We start from the raw sequence: 12,438 nt of genomic DNA, 5'->3' as shown, positions 1-12,438 counted from the left end.
AAAGGCACCTGCAATGAAATAGAGAACAGGAGTTAGCAGTAGTTGGACCCTATATCCATACTAAAGTCACTTACAATGAAATAGAGAACATGAGCTGGCAGGAGTAGGACCCTATATCCATACCAAAGGCACCTGCAATGAAATACATCATCATTGGCATCTGAGCATTTCTGTTGCCCTTACACTTTCTCGTTTCAGAAATGGATGTTTCCATTCTAATTCATTTCAATCGATTAAACTAAAAAATGTATTTACCTTCGATTTGTTTGAAAGATCCATTCCATATTATCAGAGACGAGAAAGAATCTGCTACTCTGTCCTTGAATCGACGCCATTCCTGAAATTGACAAGGAGGTGATTTTGTGATCAAGAGAGGTTGCACCACTTTTATCACTTTGACTTAATCTTTGAGCTGAATTGCAGTTGTGTGAAGTCTTCTTCTTCAGCACTAGGAGGTGTTTTTCTCGACGGAGTTTTCCTCCCATACGATGAGATGAGCGTTTTAACATGTCACTCCGGTGAGGCTCCAATTGGTTTTTGCCTAGTAACTCCACCTTCCGCCATTGAAAGCTCCTCGTGCCTTTTACCTTGATTGTTCGGGTCTTTTGCTTGCCTAGGCATAGACCAAGGCATAGACACTAGATGCAATGAATCTCACTTTTACACATCAATTTAACTAAGGGCTTTGAAGAGCCTGAAATGTTAGTTCCTGGAATGCGCCACTCGTTCATCAATCAAGAAATACAATCCTGGTTCTCCCGAGATCGAACCGGGGCCCTGTTGCATTTTAGCCGTGTCAATGACTCGGCCATGAGGTTCCTCGTCTTAAGTTTTATTCGATTCAACGAAATTAAAGAACCCTTTCACATCAATAAAGCAATTTGAAAACTTTTGTCTATTCCGCTGAACCGACATGCCTTGGAGGCGACTGAAACTTAGCCTCAAAGTTGAAGCTCTGGTCATAAATGGTGTGCAACCTCTCTTGGATACCTTGTAAAAGATAAAAAGTTGGCCTGAACTTTATCGGAAATGTGACAGGCCACATATCTCTATTGACCACCAATTAATAGATATCAATTTAAATTGATATAGTGTTATGATTGTCCTCATCGCTTATTAATAGCATACTGATACAATGTAGCTCCAAGGCATTTTAAGATGTTGCTCTTGGCCACAGAGACTAATTATTGGGTATTATATCAAGTATCAACTTATCACAATATTACTGGCTGCAGCATTGATTATTTGCTAACAATTGCCTCAAGGTGAATGGGCCTATACCCATGAGTTATTTCAAATATCTGGCAATGCAGCTTTTAAAGTTGTCTAAAAGAACTGATTCTGTAAAGTTTGTTTAATAAATACCGGTCGGTGATCATTGCAATTCATCGTTATCAAAAGCTCATTACTTCTGGAAAACCAAACAGAGCTTTATACATGTTGCTATTCTTGTTTGAGATGGTAAAAGAATCTAGCTGACTGTGTCATTTTCTTCAGTTGTTGTAAGGCCATAATAAGTTTTTATGTGACTTTCAGTTTGTTTCAAAATATAATTATTCAAAATTCAATATGAACTAAAGCCTTTAGTGACTCACCACTCTCCGTGTGTGTTTCCATTTCTGAAATCCTTTCAACCTTTTCACAGGTTCGTTCATTAAACGAGACCTGAAAATACATCAACAATAGGAAGATAACAAGCTGGCAACCTGAGCAAGGAAGCAAACATCCAGTATATTTGTGTCTGTGTTTTCAGTCTGTATAACAATGAGATAAAGCATTCCTATTGACATAAAATGTTGGCTATTAGCTGAAATTCGCTGTATGAAATGTGTCGATAGACATGTTCAAACAAGCCATGGAAAACACTACATGTAAATGAGGAAACAAAAAACATTTCACATGCTTAGAGAAGATGGAATTTTCTTATCTAAGTCAAACTGTTGTAAGTATCAGCTGATGCAGAAAGAAAATGTTTGAGAAGATGTTCATGTATACCATCACCACACACTAAAGTAACATGAGCACACCAACTCCGATAGTTGGGGTTTTCTTTTTGTGACCCGCAATTCTTCGACCAAGGAACATGCAAAAAAATGTCTATATAGGATACGTAATAAAGTCCACGACTGGTATGATGTTGACAATAGCAAAGGCTGACTCGATACATTATGAATGATACTCGATACGTCATTCTGTTTCCCACAACAATGCTTTACCACTCTGGGGCACTGATCAGGAAAGTAGTGAATTAATAACATGAAACAATCAGCAATGACAACAGCACTACAAGAAGCCAAGTACTGAGAAGTACAAGACAAACATGTGTCATTCAAGGACAACTTACTGCTCAAAGTCATCTGGTGTTTCATGTAGTACTCTTTTACGAACAAGGAAAGGTGGTGTCTTCTGGAAGAGCGCTCTATGCCGAGCCGTCACAAGAGCTTTAGCTTGACGTAATTCCGCAGTGCTATCCATCAGCTGCGACAAATTACAAGGCCTCTGGCAGACAGTAGTCACAGTTGTCGTCGTGATAATCTGCCCACGGTCGTCATTTGATAGGCTTGGTGATTTTACAAGCTTTTTTCCATCATCCACAACCACCTTTTGCAAGTCGTCTTCATCATCAGTGATGTCGATGATGGTATCAGTCGGAACAACCTTCTCCTTCTCCCTGTCACTATTTTGTTGCACTACTTCCTTCACAACAGGTTTCCGTTGCACCTCTCCCGTTTCAGGTGACCTCTCTGGTGTTCCATCAGGCTTTTCAAAAACTGTTTCGTCGGTTGATTTCTCCACCTTCTCAATAACCCGTGGGGAGGACACAACATCAACACCTTCCATAGATTTCTGGTTCGACATCTCAACTGAATCCTTCACAAGATTATGCTGGTTATTCCTAACGGTTTTCCAGTTCTCTTTCTGAGAATTCTGCAACACTCGCCTTTCAACATTCAAAGGAGATGATGAAGATGAAGACATTACCGATTTTGCTTTTGGTGCCAATGATGGTCTAGTTTTTTCTATCGCATGAGACTGGTGCCTACTGTGAGACTTACTTGAGTTTTTAGAGTTTAAAGACAATGACGACTGTTGGCGAGTTAATGTTGACCTCACAGGTCCTGATGAAGCTTTGCGTTTTCCATCAGTCTGTGAAGGCGACTGTCCTTTTCCAAAGTTGGATGGAGACTGCGATGCACTGTTGTTTTTCTTGGAAATGGAACCCTGCCACTTTGCTGCAGCCATTCCCGATGGTGTAACGGATTTACTTCTCAGATTCCCTGGCTTACTGCTGACTGGTGGTTGATCCTCCCCGGGCAGTGACTGGGTTTCCAACATTTCCCCCGAAACCTTACCATTCACTTCATTGGACTCTACACTCTCTGGCACAGGAGATCCTGCAGGCCGTAGCTTAAACTTCCTCTGTGCAGCCCTGAGAGTATCAGAATGCCCTGAGGCTGTTGATATATCAGAAGTAGAGCCTTTCCCTTTTTTATTGACAGACCGTTTGCGAGATGTTTCAATCAGTTCTGTCCCGTGATCTGAGACATCCTTAGTATGTTCAGCATCACTGCTTGCACTCCTTCTAACACTTTCACTCAACTGGGACTGTTGCCTTAACCTATCAAGTACACTCCCTCCTGCACCCTGTCGATCGGTACCAATTCTTTCTGCAGCTGCCTGATTGAGCTGAGATTTATGTCCCAGTGTGTCAATGAGGCTCACATTTTCCTCAACTGGCATGTCAGGCAAACCCGAATTCTTCTCCACTGATGATGCCAATCTTAATTTCTCTGTGATTCTTGACTGTCTACGCAGCATATCAATTAGACCGGTTCTTCCGTCTTCAGTATTTACTGAAGAATCCCCAACCGTAACACTGCCAGACTGTGACTTCTGACGTACTTTCGTGATGGTACTAGCTGCTCCAGTTCGGTCCATTCCAGAGGTCCTTCTCACCCCCTTTGCTACATGTGATTGGTTTCGCAGCATTTCTATCATACTCAGTCCTTCCTCAGGTTGCTCCACAGGTGTCATAGAAGAACTGCTAACACTCCTTGCTTCTGTTACCATCACTGATCCTTTCTCTTCATCAATCTCCAATGGTATTGGAACCTGTTTCCATTTTGATTCCTTCTCAGTTTCGTTCAGCTCCAATGGGATTGGAACCTGTTTCCATTTTGATTCCTTCTCAGTTTCGTTCAGCTCTAATGGGATTGGAACCTGTTTCCATTTTGATTCCTTCTCAGTTTCGTTCAGCTCTAATGGGATTGGAACCTGTTTCCATTTTGATTCGTTCTCAGTTTCATTCAGCTCCAATGGTATTGGAACCTGTTTCCATTTTGATTCCTTCTCAGATTCATTCAACTCAAGTGGTATTGGAACCTGTTTCCATTTTGATTCCTTCTCAGAATCATTCAACTCCAGTGGTATGGGAACCTGTTTCCATTTTGATTCCTTCTCAGAATCATTCAACTCCAGTGGTATTGGAACCTGTTTCCATTTTGACTCATCTCCAGCACTGACTTTTTTCTCAACCTCCACTACGTTTGTTGACCCACTCTGTACAGCACTCGCAATATCTATTGGTGACGCCTTTTGCGAAGTGAGCTGAGTCAGAGATGCAAAGTCAACAATATCAGAGTTTCGATCAAACATGCTTTGGTCATCCAGCATTGTGGAAGAAGAGGAGTCCTGAACACCATAAACTTGTTCCAAAATGTTAAAATTGTTCTGTGATGTAGACGGATTGTACTTCTTACTTGCCAAAAGTGCTGCCATACCAAAGTAGTCATCACCATAGTTTGATACTGATGAATCATCCATTTCGCTACCCGATTTAGAGTTCTTCCAAGAATCTGCAACAGGTGATACTGGTGAAATCTTTTTATCATTACCTTGACTTGGCATTGATATGATTGCCTTTGCACTCTCGACATATGGTGAATCTCTTTCACTTGATGTATTGTCATGATTTGAGTAGAAAGAGAAAGGTTGGGTTCGCACAGCTCTTGAAAGTACAGGAAAAAGGTAAGGTTTATCGTTTTCCGATGAGAGCGATGTAAGTGAAGAAAGGTCATCATCCTTCCAGAAATGAGACTGGCCCTTCTCCCTGATGATTCTAGAAGGTGAATCATATGGATCACTGGAGGCTGGAACTAGTGAGAGGTCACCGAGAATCTCACTCGAATCCGATGGCAAAGGCAGGAGTGACCTCATCTTTACTATCATAAGAGGCCTACGCTGAGGTATGATGGTCGGAGACGTTGGAACTGATCCTGTGCCTGAAACTGGTACTAGTAGTTCTAGCTCATTTTTAGTGGAAGTGGCAAGTGGAGTATTCCCCGCAGGAGATTTATGCGTTTCTTCAGGCTTCTTCTTGGCTTCATTCGAAAAATTTGGATCAGCTTTTTCTGTCTTCAGATCGTCACACCCGGCAGGCTTGACATTGTCTACTTTGACATCTGTCTCTTTGCTTTCAACAGTTTCTTTATCCTCAGTAACCATTGGAACCACTAGCTTTTCGGATGTGTCGTTATTATTCGTCTTTGTTGATGTCAGTCCTTTTTTCATTTTCTCTTTTGCTGAGTATTCTTTGTGTTCAGCCTCTTTTACACTGGTTTCTTTTTTGGGGGATGTTTGCTCGGGACTTTTTTCATATTTTTTTGACTCAGAAACTTGAAGACCAGTTGCATTTCCTCCTGTATTTATTTTGCAGACTTTGTTCGTATCATCAGTGCCCTTCGACTCCTCTTCTGGTAATGCTGTCTTCTCACTAGCCTCATGATCAGTATTCCGGACTACCGTTGAATTCTCGGCATCAGCAGTTTCTTTATCCTTTTCCAACAGTGGTGATAAATTCTTCCAATTTTTCTTCCCAGAATCAAAAATATCTACCTCACCTTCTACAACAGCAGACTTCTTGCTGTCACATACCATGTCCTCCTTTCCTTCATTGACAGATTTGGCTTCCTTTGATGGCGAGAGTTTCTTCTTCTTGAGAGAAGGTGTCGCTTTCTTTGCATATGTAGCTATTCTTGCTGCACCATAAACTTTCACTCCCTTTCCCTTTGGGGACATTTCATCCTCAGAATCAGTTTGCTTTGGGTCCTTTAGTTTTGTTTTTTCTTCTGTAAAACTGACTTTTCTCTCTTTTACCAGTGAGGTCTTCTTTTCAGTCTTTGATGTTCTTATTTCTGCATTACTGTTTGCAACAGATGACTGGGCCTCTCCCTTCACTGTTGTTTTCTTTCTGTCATCATCACGGTTTGCCACATCCACTGGTGCAGTCTCCTTTTGTTTGGCTTTTAATGAAGACATTTGCTCTCCTGCATCAAGTCTATTTCCTTCTTTTCCCACATCAGATATTTTGGAGTCCTTTACATCAACAGTAATTTCTTCCCTTTTCAACGATTTGTCTACTTTAGAAGGTGGAGAGTTATTTTCTGCATCTGCTAACTTTTGATCCTTCACCACATTTGTAAGATTAGCTATACCTTTTTGTCCTTTTCTCTTTCCCACAAAAATGGGCAGTGTGGCCCTCTCCCTAACAGCACCACTTCGTTTTGTGGAAATGACTTTTGCCTTTTCTTCAGAGTTGGGCTTCTTTTCACCTTGACTCGGTGGTGTATCCCTGCTAGTATCTAGAACAGATTTTGATTCCCTTGCTCCCACATTTATGTCATTAGATTTCTCTTGACCGCTTTGGCCAACAGTACCCTTCAACTCTTTGGGAATGGCAGTCCCTTTCTTGGTTGATGAAATTACTTTAACTTTATTAGAAGCCCTTCCTGTTCCACCTGGTGTCTTTTCATTCATGATCGGTTTTTCCTTTGATTCGCATTTGTCCCCATTCTCATAAGGATTTTGTAAATTATCCGTCCTTTCCACCTGTGATTTCTTAACAATATCAGACGTGCTTCCCACATAGTTTAAAACAGTTCGACCTTCATATGATGCATTTTCCTTGTCATTACTATTGACAGTGGCATCTCCTCGGATGGAAGCATATTTGTTATCAAGTGTCACACCTGTTTCAATTTGGATCGAATGACTGTCTTTACCTGAAGCAGCATTTTCAGCTGCTGACGGCTTAGATGGCATCTCTTTCCCTGCATTTTGTGTATATACAACATTGGATTGCTCATCGTGAGTTTCAGTAGAGGCATTAATATCCTGCTGAATTGTAAAGGGCCCAAATACCTTTTGGCATGACAAGTCCCCATCACTTGGTCTTGGAACAGACTCCGTGGCAGTTATCGAATTCGGATTTGTTTCAGACTGAATACATTTTGGTACTGTTCCATTGTCAAGGCTATCCTCTGGTAGTTGACCATTCACTTGAACTGTGACTGCATCAGACTCGTGTAACCCAAGACTGGATTGGCTGGAATACAGTTTGTTCTTGATTGATGGTGCCAATACAACAGCAGAATTATCTCGTTTATCAGCAATACACTTCACTTTATTGTCACTATCAGTATCCGAACTCGAAATTTGTGGATTTTTGATTTGTTGAATGGACACCTGATTCTTTATTTTACTTCTGCCAGACAATTTTGAGAGTTCAGCAAAGTTCCGACTGTTCTGTCTCAGAAGTGAATTTTTTTTGTTCTGAGTCTTATGAGTCTTGTCACGTACAGCCTCCAATTGCTCACCTCTTTCATGTGTGTCACTGACACTAGCATTATCAACAGCTGATTTATCTTTGCTACTATTTACATCAGACGACGCCACTGTACTCCTTTCTGTTACATTCTCAATTGTACTATTTTCAATTGAAGAAGCATTCCCATTTTCCTGTGATTTTAACTTTGGTTCTTCTGATCCATCAAAAGTATTTTTTACCGCATCCACAGAACCAGAAACATCCGCTGAAACATTCACAGCATTATTCTTTTTGCTTTCTGAACTGGTAACACGAGGTGAATTTAATAAGGTCGTTTTATTCCTGGGTATGTTTACAGTTGAACTAGAACTTTTTTCTGTGGTCAAGTAAGTTTTTGAAATATTGGAATCCTTGCTGATATTCTGGGATGCTTGGTTTTCAATCACTGATGAAACTGTACTTTTAGATGTGTCGGAAGATTTTATGCTGGTTGTTGCAAATTTATTATTTGATGAAGCAACTCTCCCTGATATAGTGGACGACACAGGGGGATTTTTTGCTGATTCAGAAATAGTGTGTTTTTTATTTGGTATAGGAACATTTTCATGGTGTGATTTTTTAGAGCCAGTCTGAGGATTTTCTACCACTGAATTAGAAGTCGAGGTTGTGTTAGTTTTTATGTTTTTGTCAGGAGTCAAAATACTTTCCATTCTGTCTTCTACTCCAAGTGAAAGACCTGTAGGCCTATTGCTATTACTGTGGTTCTGTTTATCTCCAAGACCAAGGGAAAGATTCACACTACCGGAAGTTGGATTTCCCTCCATTCCAAGTGAAAGACTGACACCAGGAACCTCATGTTGGTCGATTTGAGGTTTTTGCTCAACAACACCAACATTAACGCCAACTTCAGCATCATTAGCTTTTACTGGATAATCCGTCTTCTTTGAAAGGACAGTGGGTCCATCAAGGCCTCTATTGTCAGGGGCAGTTGCTTTCGTGATTTGCACTCCCTCTATACAGGAAACTTGTTTTGTAATATCTGACAAATTGTTCTTCCCTCCGGCTGGGATGGGAACGAAGAGAAATTTTCTCTTCTCTTTGATAATTGTCTTTTTGCCTAGCTTGTTGTCTGGGTCCTCCTTGGCATTTGTTTTTGAGGATTTCCTGTGAGAACGCTTTCGACGCATTCCCTTTAACTGCTCTGTTTCTCTTTGTGCAACTGCAAACTCGTCTGCATCATCATCGTCATCATCATCATCATCATCATCATCAACACCATCTGAGAATTCATCATCATCATCATCATCATCATCATCATCATCATCATCATCATCATCATCTTCTTCTTCACCCTCATCAGATTCATCATTTCTGCTGTCAATACCACTACCAGGATATATTGAAGCTTGCTGCATAGCCATCTGTAGCCATTCGTCTTCATCGTCAGCTTTTACTCCAGTAGTTTTACCTCCTTTATGATCCATTTTAGAAATGTGGGTTTCAATTAGTGTTTACTGATTCAAAGAACTATCAATTTCATTCAGAAAGCACTGCCAATGCCACTAAAAGAACTGCCTCACACAGAAGCTTTAACACAGATAAACGGTTGTTTTTTTGCTGCTACATGTCCATGTATCCTGTAATAACATTCAAGATCTGATCTAATCCAAGAATATCCATTCAAAGAAGAACGATATTTTGCAAAAGGCATTTGATAATTCCACTACTTCGAATAATGTTCACTGCAAAAAAACGTCTTGTAAATTATCAAATCCAGAATGTTCTTTTATTCTTGACAGTTTTCAACATCCATGGAGAACGGACAGCCAGATAAAACTGCACCACATATAGTTTCCCCAATGATTCTGATTAAGCGCAGAAGAAAGTATAGCTCTATTAGTAATTATAACAAAATGTTTGACGTCATAATTTCATGAATCCTTGAAAATTCACAATAAAGTGTAAGGATAAGAAACTGACTCGCATCGATCTCCCGATCTAACAGTGCAAACTTCTGGCCAGACATGTCCTGACGAGTACTCAGAAATCCTGAACAAACACAATGTTTTATCCACTTTTTCAAGATACGTTTGATTGAAATTTGTATCCGAGTCTACATACTTCTGGTAGCTTACTAAAATAGCGTAAACTTATTTTGAAATGCATTCAAAACAGGTGGAAATGGAAAATGTCAGAATGACGTATATTGCTCAGCGTCTTTATACTGTTGCGCCTGGGTATTAGCATATCTATGACAATGCTAAATGACAGTGCAAGGGGAGGTAACTAACAAATGTTCTCTTGCTAACAATGCTCCTTTTGAATTAAAATTACGACAAACAACCCACTGAAAATGGATTAATATTTCACGGAAGACTGATAAAAATCTCAAATATTACTTTCGAGGGGAACAAAGGAGCAGCTAGGTATCATCAGATGACATTTAGATTTGGATTCACAGCGCACCAGTGCTTCTTCTGCCGCTAGCAAACAGAAGCGCAGAATCTGAAAAGCGCATCAACATGGATCGATAGATTCCATCAGAGTTGCAGAGATCAATAAGGCTTTGTGTTGAGTACCACATCAATAAGAATTGCCAAGATGCTAAACGGAAAGGGGGTTGTCTGAATCCCTCATAAAAGTGGTAACCTCTACAAGTATGTTCGTTATGGTACCCCATTCTTCTAAAATCCAAAGTGAGGAAGTACAGACAATAAAACAGCCCCTTAAACAAAAGTAAGTCCGTTAAATTAGCCGACTTTATTCAAACTCATAATTCTTTGATGTTCTTTCTTATTCATTATTATTTTTAATTATCCATATCAGATTTGAAGAAAACATATTTTTCCCGAGTAAACACTATTGATTCACAGCATCAAGTCAAAATGGCCTGAAGGTGAAAAAGAACTTTTTCAATAAGAGAAGAAAAAAGTAATTTTTGTGTTTTGAGTTCATTTGGAGGAATTAGTCAGCACCTGAAAACATGGGGCATGTTAGGAAGCTAATTTTATTCCAGTTTTTCAAAACAAGCATGTACTAAGCTTGGAGATTATGACTTAATTAGTTCAATTTGATTATCTCGTAATAAAGACTTTCTTTCTCGTTATAACGACTTTTAATCTCAAAATAACGACTTTATTTCTCATTATAACGACTTTTAATCTCATAATAACGACTTTCTTTCTCGTTATAACGACTTCCTTTCTCATTATAACGACTTTTAATTAAAAGTCGTTATTACAAGATTAAAAGTCGTTAATAATATAACGAGAAAGAAAGTCGTTATTACGAGATTAAAAGTCGTTATTACAAGAAAGAAAGTCGTTATAACGAGAAAGAAAGTCGTTATTACGAGATTAAAAGTCGTTATTACGAGATTAAAAGTCGTTATTACGAGATTAAAAGTCGATATTACGAGATTAAAAGTCGTTATTACGAGAAATTTTTTCTTTTTTTATTCTTCTTTAGTGGCACTAAAATGCTGCCGTAATTATTAACCATTTTCTAAAAAAACAATCCGATAACTCTCGGAAAGTGCAACTAACTCGCATTTAGCACAAATGTGGGCAGTGTCTCCGCCTAATCAGGCATGGTGTCACTACGGTTGTAACTGGTGGGGCAAAATCTGATTCGGAATCAGATAAAGACCAGCCTAAATGTCGAATCTTTATAGTGACATGTTGGCGCAAAAATTCACGAAAGCCTCAGAAAAAATAAATGTTCACCAGTTTTTATGCGTTTTTATTGAAAAAATTCATTTAGATTTTCCTATAAAAACGAAAAAAAACACTAACGGTGACTAAGTTCATTTTTCTTAAATCTAGGTTATTTGCGAAATCCGTAAATACAAAATGCCTGCTAGTTTTACATGGTATGAAAAACTCATTCACTGAGTTTTTGATGGTATCAAGGACAATACTAAAATCTCTGGATTTTTTAGCAGACAGGATATGACATCGCAAATTGACGTCACCTTTTCAAACCAGGTGCTACCCAATAGTGGGGTGATATAGAGTCTATAATAGCATCATGAACCCAAGAATAAATTTGCGAATACTTGTACCTTCTGTTGTCTTGTTCGATATCTGCATCTAATGTGTCTTCGATAAGATTGTGTAGTGACTGTCTCCGCTCATTCAAGCTAGGGGTCCAGCTGGTTTCACGCAGAAGAGACACCCATGGACTGTTTGAGGATGAGTTATGTAGATCTGGATGGACCGAAATGCGCCGGTCAGCCAGATCCTTTTGATACCGAGCTGACCTTTGCCTCTGCCTGAAGTGTACTACATGTTCACCACTCGATGGTGATTCTGGTATTGTAATCCTCTCATCTCCATCATCCCATCTCTCCATCTCAAACGCTTCGTTTAAATAAGACATGTTTTCGGCACGAGTCCAGCGGGCAGGTTCCTGTGGGAATATTTTATCTCCCGTCATTTTGATTGAGGACCAAACACAGGTAGACAATGGACAACAGCTCCACCAGGTTCCACAAATAAAACACAGCAAAATTCCCGAAAACAAAAATCCGCGGCAAGCGCAACAAATCCAGAGCAACCAATTTCAAAATTCAATGACTCGAACACAGAAAATCACCAAAAACATCTGAATGACTTTAGATATAAATTGCCTTTTTTTTAAAAGGTGGCAAATTATGGTAACGACCAGGAGATGTAATTATTCCACAATCGCATCCAGCGAAAAGCGAGCGGAAAATATCAAAACGTGCGTCTGCTTGCTCATCAGACCAACCGTCTAGGTCAGTACACACACCGATTGACAAAAGCACACGTAGGAAATGATAAGCAAACACACAATGACACAGAGAACCC

At 39.7% G+C, this 12,438-nt stretch overlaps 1 protein-coding gene across 6 annotated transcripts in view; it reads right to left on the bottom strand.

Moving 5' to 3' along the window:
• The window catches only part of LOC135487822 (transmembrane channel-like protein 7), a 34,274-nt gene that overhangs the window by 16,298 nt on the left and 5,538 nt on the right, over nt 1–12,438 (bottom strand). For 2 of the 6 annotated variants that reach the window (XM_064771946.1, XM_064771957.1), the window contains exons 2-4: nt 11,670–12,016; nt 1,596–1,665; nt 256–337 (exon numbers count right to left, since the gene is read on the bottom strand). In XM_064771946.1, coding sequence (XP_064628016.1) covers nt 256–337; nt 1,596–1,665; nt 11,670–11,986 — 469 coding nt within the window. In that variant the 5' untranslated portion in view covers nt 11,987–12,016. Of the gene's footprint in view, nt 1–255; nt 338–1,595; nt 1,666–2,344; nt 2,453–11,669; nt 12,431–12,438 lie in introns of those variants that run through there. The other 4 variants (XM_064771922.1, XM_064771929.1, XM_064771938.1 and 1 more) reach the window with 3 other exon arrangements.

This window comes from Lineus longissimus, chromosome 1 (assembly GCF_910592395.1).
Source record: "Lineus longissimus chromosome 1, tnLinLong1.2, whole genome shotgun sequence".
Lineage (NCBI taxonomy): Eukaryota > Metazoa > Nemertea > Pilidiophora > Heteronemertea > Lineidae > Lineus > Lineus longissimus.
The sequence above is the reverse complement of the archived record's forward strand: the minus strand, read 5'-3'. Positions and strand labels throughout refer to the sequence as shown.